This window comes from Sparus aurata, chromosome 6, assembly GCF_900880675.1.
Source record: "Sparus aurata chromosome 6, fSpaAur1.1, whole genome shotgun sequence".
Lineage (NCBI taxonomy): Eukaryota > Metazoa > Chordata > Actinopteri > Spariformes > Sparidae > Sparus > Sparus aurata.
In genome coordinates, this window is record NC_044192.1 from 25,269,137 (window position 1) to 25,291,124 (window position 21,988).

Below are 21,988 nucleotides of genomic sequence, written 5' to 3' on the forward strand. Positions count from 1 at the left end.
ACCTCTCAAAAGGTAGCTTTTTTCTTTCCGTTCCCTTCGCCATTTCATTTGCAGCTGCACCATTGTCTCAGTATGTGATTACCAAACAGGAAAGTGGCCATTGGTTTTCCTTGTCAGGTGCCTTGTTACTTACAGAAAAGACATAATTGAGACCTCAGCTGCAAAAAAGATTTGGACTGCAGCCCAGATGTTAGATTAACTTTCATCAAAGTCAATATCAAGCGATTATGAAAACCCACCCCGCACCAACGCCCACTGACTAACAAACCTAATTAAGTGGTGCCATTAGTGCCTGGGCGTTGAAATGAAATACGATTGAGGCCGGGTCACGATATAACAAAGTGGGTAAAGAGGAGGATCCAGACAGCATTTCAAGGAGGGATCATTTTAACTGCACGCAGACGTGCAGAAGAGAGAAGGGGAAAGCGGGAAATAAAAAACCTCTGGCATCACGTCCCAAGAATGTCAGCAATGAGCTTACAGACCACATCCCAACACATAGGAGTCAGAGTCGGAATCACATCCAGACCTATAACAGCGCTGGAAGAAAGAGAGGGATTGCTGTGGAACGCCTGAGTGGGAGAAGGAGGCCCCTCTGACAGTCCAATGAGCATCCTGTGTCTACATCACATGACGCAATCCCACAAATGGTTCTGAAATTGTTCCATGCTGCCAAAAGTTTCGCTTAAAGGAAAAAAAAGAGAGTGGGAGAAAGATTTAAAGGAGGAAAGAGAGAGAGAGAGAGGAGACAGGGAGAAGTGGTGGAGGGAGAAGGGAGAAAACATAAGGCGATGTGTTTTACTGCATACCTCGGGCTGGGTCACTACGAGTACAGAAGAGACATAAAACAAATCAATTCTGGAATGACCCGGGCTGCAGTGAGAGCTGGGTCTGCAATGGAAAGACATGGGCTTGTGGTTCGCACATAGAACTACATACAGGCCCCAATAACGGCAAAATGAGGTGAAATGGGGAACTTTATAAAGAAAGAGGATGGTAAGGATGAAGGAAACAAGTACCTTCAAGAGAAAAACAAGATCTGACATTTGTGACAGAGGAAATTCAATTCAAATCTGATTGGTGTTTAGAAATATACTCAGCAAAAATACATGAAAAGAACAGATAGAGAGAAGAAGGAAAAATAGACAATCGGCGTATGTACATGAAATTCAATTCAAGAACTTTTCAAGCACATTTAAGTTACCTTACCTAAACATTTCCAGACTCTTGAATCCTTTATCATCGCATATAAAGTGTTTCTTTTATCTAATTGTGGACAATGAGTTTACACAATTCCTTTATACGTACACCAATTGATGCAAATTGTCACTTTATTAACTTGACCAGATGTCCATATAAACTTATATGGACATATATAATAATTATTCAATTTTTGCCAATTTTGACGCCAGGAGACACACTTGCATAGCGATGGGATTGCATAATTTCAAATATTAAATGTATTTTGATTTAGATGAGTGGTTGTGTAGCTAAAACACCTGATGATTTTGTTGAAAATAAAGCATTTTTTCAGTATATTTAAATTTAAGCATCCTAACTGTTACAGCATAAAGGTTAAAGATTCTGTATGATTCCTAGACAATGCCGACCTGTCAACAACAAACTAGACAAACAGAGTCTGTAATGCAGCTAAACAACTGGCTGAGCAGACTAGTCCAGTCCTGTCCTTTCATTTCCCTCTCTCTCTCTCTCTCTCTCTCTCTCTCTCATTCTCCCTCTTGCAGCCTCCGTGGGTCTATCTCATGCTCTTTTCCTACGATCACAGGGAGCATGTTACAGCAGCAGTAATAGCACATGACAAGGTGACCTGTGCCCCACACAGGATGGGCTAAACTGGGGTGGAAGGGGTGGGGTGGGGGGTCCCATGTCCCGTGTCCAACCCTATGGTCTCTGCACCACTCCCCCCCTGCCCAGGCCCCAGTGCTGGCCTGTAAGGGGAGAGAGAGGCAGTGACGGCAGCCTGCCCCCTTATACTGGGCCCCTTGCTGGACTCTGGAGAGGGGAAAGAGACGAGGCAGGGAGAGGCCCACTTCAACACACACCGAAAACCCAGTTTATGTCCATGCTGAATTTGATAGAGAATGCACATATTCGAAAAACACAGAGTCGCGCACACAGAAGGCCAACTGGACAGAACCGGACAGACAAGAGACATGTGGTTAAGGTGGGTGCAAACACTAGCCCACAAGTCAAAGTTATATAACCTCCATAAAATGCTGTCTCTCTTTCAGGGAAATAACTCTCTTTAAAAAATGGGAAATATAAGAAATTACTGGCTTTTGTATGTATTAATAAAAACCTGACTTTTGAAAGGAGAAAAAAAACAATTACATCAAAATTACGTAAAAAAAATATCTGTAGTCTCGTAAATCTGTACTTACTGTACATGCCCTGCCCTACATGTCAAACAGTGACATATATTTTGCTTTGAAGGAAGAATTACTTCTGCATAAATTCTGTTCCACATACAACAAATATTACCTGTGTGATGTGTTTGGCCTAGAAACCATCAACCACGGGCGGTAATTGCGGACCGAAGGACATTAGGGGGAAAGTTAACACTTCATTAGTCTCAAAGGCAACTAGGACATATGTGGCGAACAGCATGCATGCACATACAGAGTACAAACAAGTGGTTCTATACAGTGAAGTACAGCAGCCTCTTTCTTTCTATAGGGTTACATGTGAGAGGAAGCGACCAATTACTGTAGTCACGAAAGGGGGGAGGGGCAGTGTATTTCACTGTACAGAAGACCTAATGGACTGTACCATTACAACAGCACACCGCTCCATGAACAACCTGACACAGTTGCGGTCAATAGAGACACAAACCAAGCCTGTGATGTAGATAAGTCCCCCTGACGAATCAACTACAAACAGCTTTAAAGGCTAAAATACACTCTGTCTTCATTTGGGTAAAGTCTCCCTTGGTGTCCTAAATAACACATGTTCTCTCGTAAAGTTCCACATCATCTAAATAAGGAACACGTGTGACTGTTGATCTTGTGTCTGTTAAGTCGTTGAGAAGGTAAACTGCAGAAATTAAAAAAATTAAAAAGCTGATATCTAAACAACAAGGGTAGAACTCTTTCATAAACGGAAATGGATAGGTGTAAGAATGACAGCACCGAGCTCACCGGGAAAATAGGTAGATTTACACACCCCTTGCTGTTCGCTGTATTTGGCACGTTTTCTTTAAAAGTGATGAGTATTAGAGAGAAAAGAAGAGCCCCAGGCTGTTTTTAATTTCAGACTTTAAAAGAGACAAGACGCTCATAGTAAGTAATGATGTCATTACAAGCTCGGTTCTCCACCACTAAGAAGTGGTTGGTTCACGTGTAAAAATACACTTGTATAAACATTAATAGTTCTAACTACTGTGGCAAGTGTGTGTGGGGGTGACGGAGAACTCCTTCCACATTCAGGTAAATTGTCGCACATGTAACTGTACATCACATTGAGTAGCTAAGATCACTGCAGGTTATCACTATTTTCTCATGTGTTTATCAGCAAAATTTTAGATTACATTACCCTGTGTCATTGAAGGCGTCTAAACATGCTCTCTTTGGGACTGACAAAACCCCCAATACCTCTACGACTGTATTGACAAATTCCTTCTCGGTCCTGCAGATTTTATCACACAGGGCGGAAAGTCAGGGATAAGTCCTTTGGTTTTAACAGTGTCTGTGATTTAGATCACATATCGACAGGTCACATTGAGTTAAACAAACTTTTAAAAATAGTGATATATTTCTAATTCACAGCTGTAAATATTATCACTTTAGAATGCAAATATCACAGCCCTGTTAAAGGCTATATTGATAATTGCTCATACATTACAGTACCTTGTTCTTAAGAGATTTCTTCTCCCATCTATGATGAGAATAAATGTATTTCTGATTACCAATGTTAAACAGAAGTGAACAATCACTGGACATCTGTTCAAAAAGGTTGTAACTCAAAAGCGACATTAGGGACTATTTACGTGTGAACAGACACTTTCACAGTCGAAAACTATCATTATGAACAAGGGTGCACATCAGCAGGTACGACTTCACAGTGAAAAGAGAAGGGTCTCACCTGAGATGTTAGCATGCCCTTGAACAAATAGGTAAGACTTGAAACCGCTCTTCAGTATATCCCGAGTTGTTGATCCTGTTCAATACAAAAGCAAAATGGCATGTCGCAAGTCACTGAGTGGGCCCATACCTGACCTGCAGTTACTCTGTTTATGTAACACTGACTTATTTTCAACGGAAACGTACACACTCAAGGGTAATCATCATACAGCAGTAAGGCGATTAACGCAGGCAAACACACTGGTTAAACAACACACTCCGACTGTGCTCAGCCGGTTTCTTGTGTGATCCTGGTCTACAGAAATTACCAACAACTCAAGTCTTGACTTTAGCATTCCTCCTGTGCATGCGAGTTTCATACCTCAGCTCAACTTTTTCCCCATCAAGACCGAGTTGCTTTTAATCCTCTTTAGTCGACGGCTCTCGTCGTCTTCATGTTCGCGCAAAGTGTGTCCCCTCCATGTTGACTGGGTGGGTTTTTAGCTCTGAGCAGAGTGGACCGCGTTGCACTAAACTCAGAAATGTGAGGAGACTTGGGGGAGAAAACGTCAAACTCGTCCGCCCTTCCAGACGTTGGCTCACACACACTCTCTCTCTCTCTCTCACACACACACACACACACACACACACATGCACACACACAGCGGCGCTGGTAGTAGCTAACGTGTTAGCGTGGCTAGCTGGAAGCCTTAACCCTAAAACACGGCACCAAGTTCAGCCAGCGTATTAACCGTTTTACGGCCGCCGCCGACCAACAGTCAACGGACAAACGGCCGAGGCGCGACTGGGTATCACTGACGGGGAGAACGTACGCGCAAACATGAATAAAACTCAATCACACCTACGGTTGTCCGACGAGAAATACCCCTCCTTCTTCAGGACCCAAATAGATGGCCATTACTTTTTGTTATGCACCGCCCCCTCTCGAGGAACTCTACGGGAAAAGAGGGATTTCCCCCCCAGCCCCTCCGGTAACCAATCATAGGTGGGCTTGGCGTGTCTCCTGCGCCGTGATTGGTGGCATTTCTGCCCAGTCCGGCTCTCTTTGGTTGGTTCCGGTGCCTGTATGGCGGGGAGCCGCCCCCTCAAACAGGGGTGTGTCGTGACGTCAGAGGTAACGAAGAGGTAAACAACTTTGACCGCGTGAGGTTTAAAGCAACATCGTTTCTGCCTCTGATTTCTGAATCGACGGGCACTCGCGCTGAGGATTACCGCGCTAAGATTAGAGGCGGTGTGGCGTCTCTTTAGGGAGAGATCATCCCTTTGAGATCGTCTCCCTCTGCAGCGGAGTGCCTTTGTTTTGCAACTACACTCTCTGCGCCTTATGTTTGAATTTTAAATGACCCACAACACCATCACCATCGATAACACGCAGACGAAACACTAACGGGAGCACTCCCCCGTCCCGAATCTTCTATTTTACGCGATTTGCTTCATTATTCCTTTGACACTTTGCAAATGTGTGCAGCGAGGCGTGCGTATCGGAGGGGTGTGTCTACTCTGCAGTACAGTGGTAGGCTGGAAAGCTGCATGGCGGTCTTGCCATACATTTGCAATGCATGAGAGATGGCCGAGCATGGCTAAAAATAGACGATTAAACAACTCCACCGCACGATCACACTTGGCATATAGCGCTGATATTTTCTGCGCTTCACCAAGATAACAAAACATCTCTTATCTCGCTTATTTATTTAGATGGCATTTGTTCATTCACGCTTGCCTGCACATAGGAGCTCTGGTGTGTGGGCGCGCGTGTGTGTGTGTGTGTGTGTGTGTTGGGGGGGCCAGCGGAGGGGGCCTGGGTGAAGGTCAGGGGTGTGTCTATAATGTAAACACGGTAAAGGCGACAGATACGAAGGCGAGAAGGAAAGGGAGAGGAGGGCCTTATCCGGTCCCATATATCCTCTTCCGACTAATGGTTCTTTACTCCTGCTGCTGCTGCAGCCTGAAAACAAGAGGTAGGACTGCGCACACTGTGAAGTGAAGACAGATCTCGGCTGTGCGAATGATTGGGGATTTGTTATGATACAACAGTAGCGTTTTCCAATGCCAAACCACCTTATTGTGTAAAGTGATAGCTTTAATAAAACGCATTTCACCCTAAAAAATACAAAGAGTCCTACTATTGTACTGTTTTTGTTCCATCCCCTATCCGATCTGTTTGTGCCGCATGGAAATTATCTTTATTTTAGTCTTTAGTCTTTATGTAGTTTTGGGGAAGACATTTTTATCAGGAGAAAACTATCTCCAGTGGCTGATTACTTACAAACTCTTTGTTTCCATGAATATACAAACTGACCCTGAAGGACAACACAATTTCATACTGTTTTACTTTGTTTATATGTGGGGTGGACCCTTCCATCTTTCTAGCTTCAAACAGTGTTCTGGGACCTTATGTTCCTCTCAAACCAGCTTGTTTATTCACTTGTGGGGGGAAAAAAGTATACATATTTCTGAGTTTGTATCATTACCGATATATACTGATATTATAAATGTTGAAGATCGGAGTTCGAATTTCTCCTCCAAAATGACACAGCTTAAGCTTGGCTGGAAAATAAATCAAAACTAGAAACAGCAGTGCACCCAATTCCTGAGACAGATAATGACTCGACATCAAAAACAGATGACAGTAATAACCAAAAAAGTGTAATCTGAGACCAGATTATTCCACCTACCCCTCTGACAATTTAAAAAAAATGTCTGTACAGGCTCTCTCTGTTTATCTGATGTGTATCAGGTATTTTGCACTCTCACAAGCCCTCCATTAATCCCCTGCATTGATCTAACAGTCAGCACAGGGCAAGAGCTACACAATGTCGCACACTGCTTGTCCACTTTCTAAGTCCCCTGCCAGCAGTGCCTTGTATCCACGACGAGAAGTTTCACAACAAACATTCCCTAAATATCCCGGTCCATTCCACATTAAACACTGATACATTTTGTTCCCACTGTGTACAAACCACTCAATAATTAGGACCACACCATAAAACCCAAGCACGCATGTACAAAGTTCAGTGTCAACAGTCATGTCCAGTTTCCCCCCCTCCGCAGCACCTTAGACATGTGTCATAAGCTTGTTAACTGTTGATTCATGTGCAGTAACTAGTAGTAAAGCGTGTGGGTGTTAGGTTCATGCTCATGGAGAGTTGATCCTTGTCCTGTGGCTTGGGCCGTCTCCAAGTCTGGCACCAGCGCTGGATCAAGCCGTACAGCTAACAGGGATTTACTTGGCTCCACAACACCCATGTCAGACATGTATCCTGGCCCGGCCATTTTGTGTCCTCAGATGCTCCGGCCCTCTGCAGTCAGCTGGCCTGCTGTCTGGAAACCAAGAGAGCAGTGGAAATCATAAATCAGAAACACTTGACCTACTAAAACTACAGGAATTAGTATTCGTGGCACTGGTGTAGAGACATAAATAACTTGCATAGTAAGAGAGCATAAACTGGCACATGCCTTCAGGACAGACATATTTGACTTTAGGCTGTTCTACGGTGTAGTACGGGGCATGTAATCATCAGTTAAATACAAGTAGTAATGTGGCTGCAGATTTAGAGGAGATGCATTTTTTTTTTTCGTAAATTGGAGCAACGATCCATTATTATGCAAACAAATGAATGCAACGCATACATTTATTTATACTATTATCTTCTTTAAAATATTACTCTCTCTTACATATCGATTTTGAGCTATTTTGTATTTTAATTAACAGATTTTTTTGTTTTTTTGTTTTACAGTTATAGAAAATATTATTGTCTGTATATTTTATTTTTCCTTATTCTTATTACTTACTCTATTTATATTATTCTTAAAATCTCTCTATAGCGTGACATTTCTAGTCTAGAAGGAGCAACTGCATCGTAACAGTTTACCCCTATCAATAAAATGAATCAATAGAATTTTTCTGACTCTGATAAGACAATGAACCACTGATTCGCTAGAGTGACTGAAGGAAAACAGACATGAAACAAGTCATGTGAGTGAAAATTGATTTTTTTTTTGTCAGGGAACAAAAATGTAACTCAAAAACAATAAAGCACAAATTATAGTCTGATTTAACAAGACCGTATCCAGGCAAGACACACACACACACACACACACACACACACACACACGTACACACTGCTTCATCTAGTCAGATAAGACACAAAATGATTTCATCTAGTAAAAACATCAACGAACAAAACGTGACAACAATCTTCCTTGAGGACAGTCACAGAGCCACCCAGCTGCGCGTCACATGTACCTGCCTTCCTCTCAAACAAGCTGTACAATAAGAACGAACACAGTTTGTCTGAGAGCACTCACTATGTGACGAGCTAACATGAGCAGAGCCCTCAGGTGCACCAACCCACTTAACGCACCTGAGAGCCTCTCTGCACTGTTTGTGAAAGCATGTGCAGATCGTCTGGCAGATGTCCTCGAGGATACAATCAATCTCTGTGTTGTTTCAGCGCAATGCAGCGTACATTCATGTTGTGCCTATGAAACCCAGGATATCCTGCCAGAGGGACTACCACCCTGTTCCACTTACGCCTGTCATCATGAGATGCCACGGGCTGCTGGTCAAAACCCACAAAGACTCACTCCCCCTGAGCTATCTGGACGGCTTGCGGTTTGCACGGAGCAAAAACATCAGCTATGGATACACATATTTGCCCGGTCACATGTGGACATGAAGAGCATACATGTGAGAGTACTGTTGTTACAAGCGCTGCATTCAGTATGAGTCTCGTCAGCCTCAGGGAGCATGTGCAACTGAATCCTGGACTTGCTGACAGGCAGACCACTGGTGGTGAAGATTGGCACATCCTCCACTAATTCTCGGCACTCGAGTCCATGCCAGTACTCCGTGATCACACATAACTGTGGCGCAGCACAGCCGCCACACTTTCATCAGCTTGAGAATAACACCAAAGACATTAGCATAGTCACTCACTGAGTTTGCATGATAAGACAAAGAAAATCTTATTATGTCTGGTTTCAGCAAAATTTCATCTAAAAAAGGGTATTTGTAAAACAAAGGCACTGTTAGGAATAACACGCTTCTTGTATGACTTCTAAATACACATACATGGTCATATGTCAGTCGTGGTCAAGAGTAGTTAAGTCTGCATACATGGCAGAAGAGCTACATCATACATGTTTGTTGATTTCAGCTCAGCTTTCAATACCATTTCACCCATTAAACTGGAAAATTTAACACTCTGAGCTTGAGTAAAACATTCTGCAACTAGATATCACTCTCACAAACAGAACCGAGACAGTTCAGACTGGCAGTCGCATCTCCTCTGCTTAAGTGCTCAGCCCCCCAGGGATATGTGTTCATCCCCCTCCTGTTAACACTGTACACAAGTAACTGTACTCAAGAGAACTCTATTGTGAAGTATGTAGATGACACCTCCATCATTACAAACAATGGTGGCAGTTCGTAGGAAAATTAAGAAAATAGCAGTCTTGCAGAGTAGTGTACAAGGAATGATCCACAGACTAACGTCAGCTAAACCAAGGAGCAGATTGTTGATTTTAGAAAATAAAAGCAGCAAAGACACACACCTACTGACTTCTGAAGGAAGCTTATGGAAGCTAAATTCTGCTGCAAAGTTCTTGTCAACTTTTACAGAGGAGAAATAGAAAGCATTCTGACTGGACACATCACAAACTGGTGTGTTTCTTGCAGGAAAGAGGACCGGATGGCTCTACGGGTGATTTAAACTGCGCTGAACCTCATTTGTACCCATCTAACGAGCATCAGTGACATCAATGAGGAGAGGTGTCTGCACTGTTCCCCCTGCTGCCCTCTGGCAAAAGATGCAGAAGTATCAGCAGACTAGGAAGCAGCTTCTTCCCTCACGCTGTGAGACTCCTGAACTCTTCAACACTTCACCATAAAAATTGTAATCTTCTTGTGTAGCATAAAGGAACTACAACCTACATTTCCTTATACAACCCAGTGTTGTAGAATGATAATTAACTTTGAACCTCAAACCTTAAATACAGTGCCAGGAAAGTAAGTGAAGAAGTTAATTGTGGACGGGGAACAAACACCCTTCGTTCTCATTAACATTCCTTAAATAGAGACAGCCAGCACTTTCAAGTTCCTCTGGCGATACTGAATAATGTTGACATGCAAAATCAGCACGGCCCCGTAGATCCTCACTACCTTCTACTTGTGTTACACTGAGAGTATCTATAGCAGCTGCATCGCTGTGTGGTGTCCAGGCTGCACCACCCTGGACTGTAAAGCTGTGCAGCAGGTGATGTAAATAGCAGAGCTTCTCACAGGCAATAAAGGACCAACCCTCCAGGACATTTACCACAGGAGACACTTGAAGGAGGCCCACAGAATCATCCTAGAACATCCCAGGCCACAAACTACGCAGTCTTTTACCCTCTTGAAAACATTACTGGAGTGTTATTTCCAGAGCCAACAGGTTCAGGACATCATCGTCCTAAATGCCAAGAGACCTTTAAGTTCATTACCAGATATTACGTGCTCATATCCTGCCTTTGTCTGTCTTCAGTGTACTGTTTTATAGTATTTTAAATGTTTCTGTTTTAGACTGATTGGTAGTGTATAACAAAGTTATGCTTTGTAAGGTAGTATTTCACTTTATTTTATGTTATTTCATTGCTGTCTGGTGCCGATATGTGATCTGCAATTGGATTAAAGTGCACTTTGAAACAGAAACAGAGCTCTTGATACAACGGATAACAGTTTGCAAGAGATGACAGTTTTTGTTTAAGATGTATTTCAAAGCCCCATGTTTATATTTTTTATCCTTTGAGCATTTGAGCATAACAGGCATGTATTTTGAGTCATGGATGGGAGAGCACAAAAAAACAGTAAATTGCCCATCTAGCAATCCCTCATTTCATAAATATAGAACTATACAATCAAAATGATTTTTAAATGATAGACAATCATGATGGGATTACATCAGCCGAGACGCCTGTCAACATGCTGACATTCTAACCCAGGAGTGCTCCTCAGTGATTACTACATTTTTAGATGAGTAGTCAATACTCTAGAGTGGACCACACCTATATACGAACATGGCTTTCATTTTTGATCTCAACTACTACTCACCTGTGAAGTTCCAAGACTGCATCTTGTGAAATTGCGACACTATTATGCTGACAAAATGCCTCCACAGACAGACATAGTTTAACCTGCATCATTTAAAATGAAATGAGTGGGGTTGAACTATCAAGTATCACTAAATTGAAATATCCAACTTTAAACTGTACTTACGTATGGAACTTAATTTGACCCATGCTGTAAGGCATAAGGTGGTAATAAAGTTTATAATAACATGTTTTTTCTCATCAAAGCATAACAGTTAACCACAATAAATAGTTTGTTTTATTTGTATTGAACCTAGAGTGTATTATTATTACTGCAGTAAAAGTAAATGATTCACATACGAACTGTGTTAATGTGTGAGTAGAGGTTTAGTATTTGTCCTGTGTGAGCGTGTGTGTTTTCACTCAAACAAACAGATATCTTTTAGATTTTGTTTTGTGGCAATGCAATCTTGAACATTGTTGGAATTCCTTTGTCCTCTTCAAATATTTACTCAAAAGACCAAAGGTTAGTTTTCTTTTTATAATTCCTCAGAAGATAACCAGGAGGGGGTGGAATCTGTTCCTGGACTCCTGGGGCTCTTAGACTTTATGAAGTACAAAAATAACAGGTCTTATTGAAAACAGTTATTACAGTTGCAACATGAGCCAGTTCTCAAATTTACTGATGCGGTGAGACTAACTTTGATCTTTCATTCAGAGACAGAATAATCTGAAACCTCATACTGCGGTCCCACTACCTACTGTTTTCATCCAGAGGCTCCCCAGGAGCTGCAACATGGAGATCTGAGTAAACCAGAAGACAACCCCGGTCTATTACAGTCCCTCTAGTTCCATCTTCTGGAAGGATGAGGGACAACACGACCACTATTTGTCCATTACTGTACGGCGCTATCACACATGGGTCCCGGGGCTATAATAACTTTACTGTACTTAATCTCACAGTGATGCATTTTTTCAAAATGTTACAGAGGATGCCATGGTGCACTGAGTGCCAGTAAAAGAAACTTGAGCTGAGCTATAGTTCCAAGCAACCAAACCTAAATTGGGCCTTTAGTGTTACTTTGCAATAAATAAAAAAAACAAAAACAACAAAACCCCAAAAAACAACAAGGTTTCTCATGATATTATAGGATATCAAACTATATTAAAGAAATAATCCAGCCAGCTGGAACAATATTGATATATACCATTGAGAAGTATAAACCAGGACAGTGTCAGCTGGTAATGATTTCACTTTGTGGTTCTGTATGTGTGCTATAATGGTCAAATGTGGTCCTGGAGACACCTTTTGTAGTGGGGACTACCATAGTGACAGGTTTTGAGTACTTCACCAGGTGTTTATATGTCTGTCCTTCCGTCTGTCTGTCTTTCTGTCTCTCTGTGGACAGATTTAGTCAGCCTGATAGCGTTATAACTGTGTGAGATGCAGTCATGATATTTTAAAGGTGTGTATTTTAGATTAAACTGAAGGCTGTTTTTGCAGGTGTTAATATTTATGCTTGTCTGTCAGTGGATATATCTGGTCAGGATCCAGTCATGAAACTTCACAGGTGTTTAGCTGAGACAAAAACAGAGGCCAGGTGTGGTCTCATGACATGACATGGCCACTAGTTAGGTTTTGTGAAATAGTAACAGTCTCTGTTTTTGTTTCTCGGTTGTGTGTAATGCACAAACAAACCAACTAAACCCATTTACACAAAATCAGCACAAACAATATTTTACCCATGTTCACATAGCAGCTCTGCTAGAGCAGTGGAGGTCACTTAAAAGCACCTGGGTGGTAATTATTGAAGCCATTCTTATTTACTTTTTCTCGTCGGATATGCTGTACACATTTCTCTTGTCATTTTTCTGAGATGACTATTTTTTTCTTCATATGATTATGAGATCAAATCAAACTAATGAAGGGGTTGTGGTCCAGCCTTCAGCAACGGCATGCTTCCAATTGGATGTTGCTTCCATGAAATAAACTAAAATGTAGCTGCACCACATTTTTGTCTACAAACTCAGATTAAAATAAGACTACAGATAATTTGAAACCTTATCAATTATGTAACATAAACTTTTATTTTGAAAACAAAGCTTTTATTTTTGAGAAACCGCAATCGGATAACAAGAAGCTAGCTAGCAGAGCATGTTATTGAGAGCGATTGACGTGACTGTCAAACCTTAAGTATAGTGTGTTTGATGATACTAACACATGTCGACAGGCTCGGTTAGACAACAGAGGTCTACATTCTTTATCTGGAGATGGAGGCGCTCGTTTAGGACAGGCTGCCTGTGATCTTACACACCGACGCTGCTGTTTGTCACCACAGACAGCGAGTTTTCTTAGCCAACCGGAGTAAGCTAGGTTAGCTTTAGTTAGCTTACAAGCAACGGCAGAACAGGGGGTCGCTGACACTTCTATTATAAGGGGTAATCTTTTCTATAGTGTAACGTCACTGTGTGGTAAGACATAACAGTTGACCGTGTATGAGGAATGTAAATCCAAATTAACTACGAATCAACTATGAATATTGTCCTGTAGCCCTGAGTAGCGGAGTTGGTCCCATGGTGTAATGGTTAGCACTCTGGACTTTGAATCCAGCGATCCGAGTTCAAATCTCGGTGGGACCTCATCCTTTTAACCTGTACCCGTTTTAAAAGCCTTAAAACGGAGTTGTTTTGATGAACGGACATTAAGTATCAGTAGCCCGTGCGAAAATAGACCGCATAAATGAAACATGTCGCTGTACGGTTTAGATCAGACGTCTGAGTATGACTCCAGTAGCACCGAGATCGAAAAGTGGCTAAAGGTATGTCGATTGCTGCTTAACGGCATATACCGATCCCTAGAATGGCATACCGATCCCCAGACTGACATACAGATTCTCGGAGTGGTATGCTGCTATTATGCCGCTGTTATTCCACCGACACATGACGGTATGTGCCGCTTGAGATTGTTATGGCACTGAGAGACTGTTGGATGGGCACCGCTCCCTGATGAATGTGCAAATGTAATGCCACTGGGCTGGTTTGACGACAAGTACAGCCGTAAACATATACTTTTCTTTTCTTTTTTTTGTGTCTTTATTGACAATGCTAACTTAACACTGTACTGCAAGTAATGTTATGTTGTTGGGATTGTAGGCATATAGACAGTAATTACACGTGGGACTCGATACGATATGATAGAAAAGCAATATGTCTAAATGTCCTACTTAAAGCTAATGAAAGCACTAACCTTAGCTAACATGGCAAATATTAGCGTGTTATTAATGTTTACGGCTGCACTTGTCGTCAAACCAGCCCAGTGGCATTACATTTGCATATTCATCAGGGAGCGGTGCCCATCCAACAGTCTCTCAGTGCCGTAACAATCTCAAGTGGCACATACCGTCATGTGTCGGTGGAATAACAGCGGCATAATAGCAGCATACCACTCCGAGAATCTGTATGTCAGTCTGGGGATCGGTATATACCACTCCGAGAATCTGTATGCCATTCTAGGGATCGGTATATGCCGTTGAGCAGCAATCGACATACCTTTAGCCACTTTTCGATCTCGCCGTCACTCCCTGCAACCCTCATGACTGATTTTCCCATGTAGTTCATCCTCAAGGCTATTTCATCAAAGAGCGCTCTGACTTCAGTTGGTAAGACGTTACCACGAAAAGATTAAATAATACATACAATAATACATTAAAACACTGAAAGAAGTTGTTGATACTATTTGCATGTAGCATGGGGAGTTGGATGAATGCAGTGAGTTTAAAGGAAAGATGCCAATATTTATTGAGAAAAAAGTGGGCAACATACCAAATAAGGCTGCATGTAATGGCCAAAACATCTGATTGTGATTATTTTTAAAGATCAATAAGTGATCAGTAGATTTAAATCCCAATGATGTGACATTTGTTGGGGTTTGTACCAAACAAACATGATTTCTTACATCTTTGTGAGCAAGATTTTTAGCCCAGGACATCCCTGCAGTGCTACAGTACTTGGTTATGATGCTGTTTGGTCACACATTTTGTGTCTATCAAAAAACTGCAGATTTTGCAATTTAGATATTGCACTCAGCTACATTGTGATGTTGACAATATTTCTATTAACTGTGCAGCCCCAAATACCAAAGGAGATTTAGGAGAAGACAGGCAGTGTTGTGTTGCTGGAGGAAGATGTAAATGAAGAGTGGGTGCGTGATGTTGAAAAAGCACTTGAGAACATCAGGATATGTAGGAGAGCTCATCCTAGTAGCATGCAGAAAATATGCAGAAGCGAGACAGGCAGTGATCACAGAACGAGTAAGGGCGAGTATGAGAGCTCAGGGACTAATTCCACAACATTTTTAAGAAACAGCAGATTGAGGAAGTTTAAATCCAGGACGCAGTAATGTATGGTCAAGGATACCAACTGCTGTCAAACCTCAAAAATAGAAGATCAGAATGCATGAGTCATGCTGTTTCAGTCTGATTGGTAAGTGCAAAAGCTGAGAGTAAGATCATACACAAAGTCAAGTGTTGCAGTCAATGTAATCTGATTTACCACCTTTGCCTGCTTTTTAGCAAGACAGACAAACTGGGTATGCAAGTAAGTGATACAATATCTCAAAATGGATTTTACATGAAACCAGTAAATGATGAAGCACACACACTTGCATTTGATTGGATTTTTATTACTTAAAGTTTCCTTTTGCATATGACATAAACCATCCTTCTCACCACCTCAGATGACTAAAATATATTACTTCTTTTACATAAAAATCCATTGTGAAAAATAATGATTGTGCTTATGTCATCTAAATACTGTATTATTTTATAGAAAAACACACGAATACCAAACAACACAAGTGAGTTGATAGAAAAAGCTAAAAAAACAAACGCTGAAATATCTTTACACGAAAATGAAATCTTTGGCTTGAAGTGAAACTCCCCTCTAAAACATGACTCACTCATCATGTGTTACCATGGATATAAGGACATAAACAGCGCCAAGACTAATCCGTGATATGGAGATTTTTCTGCAATGGCTCTTTTTAATAATGACATCACCAACATTGCAGACATTTGAAATCTTTGCATGAAAAGGACGCCCTTTAACATCTCACAAAGTAAGGCCTTTGACCATCTGCAGCTACGGAGAAGTGCTCATGTTGCATCCACGCTTTTTTACATTACGTCTGCTAATTTTGTCTCAAGACTGACCTCCCTTTTAATGTTGTGTTGTAAGTAGCTACATAACTTTTTGTTAAATCATCTATCTTTGTGTTTATTAAAGTGTAGTTGAGCATATTATACCACCACATCTGCAGTTATCACTTAAACAAAAATATACCTTAGTAGTATATTTATGATGGGAAGCAAATACTAATACTGAATAATTTATATGTAACCACTGATTTAAAATACAGCAAAAGATGTTTCCTCCTTAGATAAATCAAAAATACACAGCCTCTTTCTTTGATACAAGAACTTCCTCTCATTGCAACGGACCAATTGCAATCATGACATCTGCACCTCAAAACGTGACTCTGACATTCTTCTTTATTGCTGAACACCTTAAAACGATTTCCTTTAGCTTTAACTTGTTCATGTACATCAACTTTGATACAAATAACAGTGTGGTAAATGGATTGTCTCTCACGCAGCTCGTGAATGTGAACTGTTTGAAACTGGGTGACAGTTAAAAATAACTTCAGTAACTACAAACAAACAAACAAAATCCCACAAAACTCGTATTCCAATCTCATTTGGCAAAAGGTTACCAAAGTTAGGTCAGTCTTTGGCTTATTGAACTCTTCCCCTCTAACTGTTTGCTCTGTAAACTGACACATGAACAACACTTTGCTCTAAAGAGCACTGATCTTCCAGAACCGGGTTCTGTTATAAAAACAGTCGTGCAGCCGAGCACAGTGGTGCCACCTGTACAAATGCAAGCAAAAGTGTAGATAGACGCGCTCACGCACTTCATAAAAAACAAAAAACGTGTCAAAATCATATTAACATCTCCCCCGGACCCCCAACAGTCCACAGTTTTGTCCTGCTCTCTCATCTGTGTAGCTGCGGTCCCAGCATGACTTTGTTGATAAAGTTGACGATGGCCACAGCTGGCTGCTCGGGGTCCATCTCTGCAAACAGGTGACACACGTTCTCTGTCGCACTGCCTGTCCGCCTCGCCACAAAGCCAAACATCCTGCGGCAAAAAAGGACACATAAGAGGTCAGAAGATGCAAGGGCAAATATTTGACACCAAAACAAACTCAAGAAGTCAGAGCAACGATGTGATTAATTGCCATGCGGAGTAGCACATTGTTTCCTGTTGATCATTTCACTCGCATACGAAGTACACACAGTAACACAAGCACTTACTTGCTTGACGTGCTATCAGAATTAGTCCACCTGAAGCATGGGCACACATATAGAGACACAGGGACAAAACGTAGGAAAAAGACATGAATAACAAAGACATGGAGACTGTTTTATACAGACAAGGCACTGACTAGCATCTAGCTTCGTCTCTCAGAAAAAAGCAGGCAGGTAAATCACAGACAACTTATATTTATGAAATATAAGTCAATACAGAAAGTATTTTTGCAGCAGCAGCAGGAAGCAGACAGATACTTCTGCCTTTACTAAAGATGATCGGCAGAAACGCGTGAAAGAATCACATATAAAATTAGTTTTTCATTAAAATCATACAGTCAGTGTGTGTTTCGATATGTCTCAGTGACCCACCTCTGGTCTTGGGGGTCCAGACTGCTAAAAGTCACACTGCTGATGGGGTAGTGTCTCCTGAAAAACAGCCTGTAAACACAAACAACATTATGAGTCATTTGGCTTTAAGAGTATGATCTGGAAAGTTTTCTATCAAACTGGTGCTCATACTGTATCACGCATAAGAGATATAACACAGTAAGAAATATCACTTTATATAAGATTAGCAGTCATTTCCGTTCCTATTAAATGTTTCTAAAAAAAAAAAGAAAAAGAAAAGGAGGTTTGTTGCGTCGAAGATGAACCTTCTTTTGCTGTCAGTTAGAGTGATGCCCTGAGAGGACACTTTGAAGTGGACCACCGTTGCTGCTGGACGTGGACTCAGAGCCAAAGTACACTTGGTTGCCTTGGAAACAGCCTCGGGGCCCGTCAACGACTCAGTTTCCACAGAGTTCAGGTAGAGCACGTTGCAAGCTTGTTTACCAGAGAGATGAGAAATAATGGGTTGACAAAAACATATGTTCTACAGGCTCAGCAGTATGAAAATATGAGGCTTGAGCAGCCTCTGCTGGTCAAAAGTAAGAACTTTAGAATACCGTGCCACATGTGATTTATCCTCTATGGAAGCTCATCTAACAAGAGAATCTGCAAGAACATAAGAAGCTCATGTACTACCTGCTCCCTGTTTGAGGAGGTCAGCGGCTGTGCTCGTGTTTGTTGCACTCTGCATCTCCTGAAGCTCCCCAACCAGGTCTAAAAAACATCATAGTCTTCAGTTACATAACAGTAATGTCTAAATTATTGAGGACTCAGTCTGTAACTGCTGAAGTAACCTTTGAAGTATTTATTTAATCTCTTGTAATGAATATATTTTATTTGAAAACAAGCATTTTTAATTTAGGAATAAAAATCATGACATCTAAGTGACACTGATCTGACCTTTTTCTGGGATGCGAAGGGCACATGGCAGAGAGATGGGAGTGATTGAGTGCTGGTACACCAGAGCAGATAAACTTCCTGAGACAGAAGGAGAAAATAGGTAAAACAGATTATGATGTGCAGATTAGAAGGCATTAAGAGAAGGAAAATATGGGACTGGGAAGGTAGTAAACAATAAAGCCGCTTTGTCAAGGTTTACAGAATAAAGAGATCGGTGTCAGTACAAGACTTTAAATATGTGAAACATATTGTGGCAATTGTGTCTCACACATAACTGACCGAAGTAGGACTCGTTCTGACAGCCCTTGATCTTCACTCCCCGTGGCCCAGTCTCGATGAGGAAGTGTCTCACCAGCTGTTCCAGAGGGTCCCCTGGGAGAGAAGAGAGGAGGGTGAAAAGGGAGGAGGGGGAGAGGATCAAAAATAAGGCAGACTGTCTTGCTACAGTGCACATTTTATAAGTATGCATGAACAAACACAAAAAAAAAACACGAGATTATGACGACTATACAAAACCACAATGTCACTTTTTGATCACCACCATGCCTCATTTGTGTTTTTCATTTCATGCACAAACAGACAAGACAAGAAACAAGAAACACTCTTACTTAATATTCTGTTTGGTACCCTTACCTTAGATTTTGTAACAATATTTCTACATCCACACTTTCAGTTATTTTAATCAACTAAAACACATATATGCATGTTAATGATTTATCATAAATCAATTAACTGATTAAGAATGTATTTACCAACAATCAGAGAATGAAAAAAACATAAAAAATACGTACAAAATTACAAAGTACTTGCTTATCAAATATATAAAAATGAAATACATGATTTTAGTTTAGTTATTTAAAAAAATATATAAAATATTAATATTTGATATTTAATCATATTATTACATTTTAGCTATTTAATTAATTCAATATGACTTGGATTTTGTTTGGGAGAGTTGTTGAATAGTGAAGGACTTTCACAGTTAAAATGATGTCATTATTTTGTGTATTTGATTTATCATTCAAGTAATGAACACAGAGCACATCAGTAGTTGTAAAAGTTTTCTAACGGAAAAAACATGTTAATGATTAACCGATAATGGATTGTTAAGGTAGCTGATTTTCCATTAAAGATAATTTGCCTTCCTAATTTAAATCATTATTATTATGGATTTTACTTGCTTTATCACACCGACATAATGCAAACAACAAGGAAAATGGAGATCACGCAGCAGTTGGATTAGAAAGGTAGGAGGTCTTCAAGTAGACAGAACACAGGTGTTACTAATAATATTAACGATGGTCCTGTTCTGTTAAAGTGTCACAGTGAGTCAGCATGCACAATACCAGGACCCTGAAACTGAACTGGAGCAGCTAAATGGAATTCATTCACCTTGCCTTTCTAATGTTTAAAAAGGCCTATCGATATTAACACATTCATAATGGATACCTTTGCTACCAATGATGTTGGCATTAGGAGGAGGCGTGGCCACCTTGAGGGCCAGGCCGTAGGCCCCCTGGAAAGAGTTGCTGTCTCTGATGAGGAAAGTTCCTGGTCCCTTGTCTTTCAAAACAGCTATGGCTGCAGTGGAGAAGACACATTAAAGAACAGCAATCACAATAGATTGGTTATATGTCTAAGGACAGCTGACTGTATCTGCTTTGATATATTAAAGGTATACTATGCAGAATTTGTTGGTTGTGGTTTGTAAACACACTGGTTAGAGATTCTGGAGGATTGTTTATGGTTTTATTTCTTGGTAATCTAATAAGTATGTTTTGGTGAGCCACCAACCCCACAATTTCTCCAGACATAATAATTTAAATAATTATATGACTCTATACATTGTTTTTTAAGAAAACCCTGCATAGTACACCCATAGGTTTCACTATACTGTAACCCTTAATCATTAATAGTCAAAGAAGATTGGATTGTTCGGCAATGATGAATACAAAAACTAGATATCCGTTACCATCCTTCATTATAACCCTCACCTTGGTCTCTGGAGATGCCTGGCTTGTACCAGTACTTGGAGCTGTCCTGGACGAACTTGGCATTGACCCTGATGTCTGTCTCCTCCCTGCTGCTGTGTTGTGTAGAACCCCGTCTCTGCTCTCCAGCAGAGGGGGAAAAACTAACATGGTGTGTTGGGGAGGGAGCTGAAGTGACCCGTAGTAGAGAGTTGTGTCCGTTCAGGGATCCAGGTGTGTTTGAAAGACGTTTCTTCTCAGGGAGTGGAGGCTGGAAGGCGGGGATGGTGACTGCAGTGTACCCAGTGTATGGTACATGAGGGACATTTAGTAATGGGTAATAATAGGATGCTAAGGGGAAGGTTGGTGTGTGATATCCGTCAGGAACAGGTGATGGTGGCTTTGTGTCAGCTGAGCTGTCTCTGTCCGGAGTCAGTCTTTGTCCCATTGCTGATGTGGATCGCTGGGGAGAGGACTGGATGTCTGGCGAGCCAACAGGAGAATTTGGTGAAGTGGTGGAAGGGCTCGAACTGAGACTGACAGAAGGGTTCATGGATGCACTCCTGCCGCTGTCAGATTGAGTATCGCTAGGGAGAGCTGAGCCATTCAGTTGCACTTGGACTGGAGTGATGATGACAGTAGCGTAGCTTGAAGTCTTTAATTGGTTAGAGACCTCTGCACTTCCTGCAATCTTGGCTGCCCCAGGCTTACCATCATGGCTCAAACTCTCACTTGATGGCTGTGTGGAGTTTATGGATATGTTTGAACCTTGGGTTTGAGTTTCTCTTAGTACAGGTGTGATAGATTTGCCGGTATTTGTATTGGACTCAGGATGGGTAGAGGATTCTTGGCTTTGAGGAGGACTGTCAGCAGTGATGCTAAGGAAAGTTGTGGAAAGAATAAGATAATTGGATACTAATCTGGATAAATGCAACGATGATCAGTTATCAAAAAGTAAAGTTTCACCCACCTGTCTTCTGTATGTGTGGGACTGCTGCTACCAATGATTGTGTAGTCATGATCAGAGTCCAGTCCAGGGGTGCTTGACTGGCCATTAGAGTCTGATTTACACTCTGAACTCTGGGAAATGTCATCCGCCACATCAGCCTTTTCTACTTTGAGAAGTGAGATGCAAAAAGGTGAGATGAATGTATAACAAAGAAATTGGAACAAATAAACAACACATAAAGAT

General features: G+C 41.2%; 2 protein-coding genes and 1 non-coding gene across 9 annotated transcripts in view; 1 reads left to right on the top strand and 2 right to left on the bottom strand.

The window, feature by feature from the left end:
- Nucleotides 1–5,112, bottom strand: part of LOC115583480 (vitamin D3 receptor B) — a 28,485-nt gene extending 23,373 nt beyond the window's left edge. The window contains exons 1-2 of one of the 3 annotated variants that reach the window (XM_030420366.1): nt 4,946–5,112; nt 4,102–4,176 (exon numbers count right to left, since the gene is read on the bottom strand). The gene's annotated coding sequence lies outside the window, so the exon portion shown is untranslated. Of the gene's footprint in view, nt 1–4,101; nt 4,177–4,461 lie in introns of all 3 variants that reach the window. The other 2 variants (XM_030420365.1, XM_030420367.1) reach the window with 2 other exon arrangements.
- Nucleotides 5,113–13,736: 8,624 nt separating this feature from the next.
- On the top strand, nt 13,737–13,808 carry trnaq-uug (transfer RNA glutamine (anticodon UUG)). The gene has a single exon. It is a non-coding gene; the product is annotated as a tRNA-Gln (tRNA).
- Nucleotides 13,809–15,828: 2,020 nt separating this feature from the next.
- The window catches only part of LOC115583779 (tensin-2-like), a 32,174-nt gene continuing 26,014 nt past the window's right edge, over nt 15,829–21,988 (bottom strand). For 3 of the 5 annotated variants that reach the window (XM_030420955.1, XM_030420958.1, XM_030420959.1), the window contains 10 exons: nt 21,767–21,911; nt 20,821–21,674; nt 20,276–20,407; nt 19,106–19,198; nt 18,827–18,904; nt 18,563–18,640; nt 18,193–18,361; nt 17,909–17,977; nt 17,543–17,572; nt 15,829–17,366 (listed from right to left, as the gene is read on the bottom strand). In XM_030420955.1, the coding sequence (XP_030276815.1) occupies nt 17,222–17,366; nt 17,543–17,572; nt 17,909–17,977; nt 18,193–18,361; nt 18,563–18,640; nt 18,827–18,904; nt 19,106–19,198; nt 20,276–20,407; nt 20,821–21,674; nt 21,767–21,911 (1,793 nt within the window). In that variant the 3' untranslated portion in view covers nt 15,829–17,221. The remainder of the gene's footprint in view (nt 17,367–17,542; nt 17,573–17,908; nt 17,978–18,192; nt 18,362–18,562; nt 18,641–18,826; nt 18,905–19,105; nt 19,199–20,275; nt 20,408–20,820; nt 21,675–21,766; nt 21,912–21,988) is intronic. The other 2 variants (XM_030420956.1, XM_030420957.1) reach the window with 2 other exon arrangements.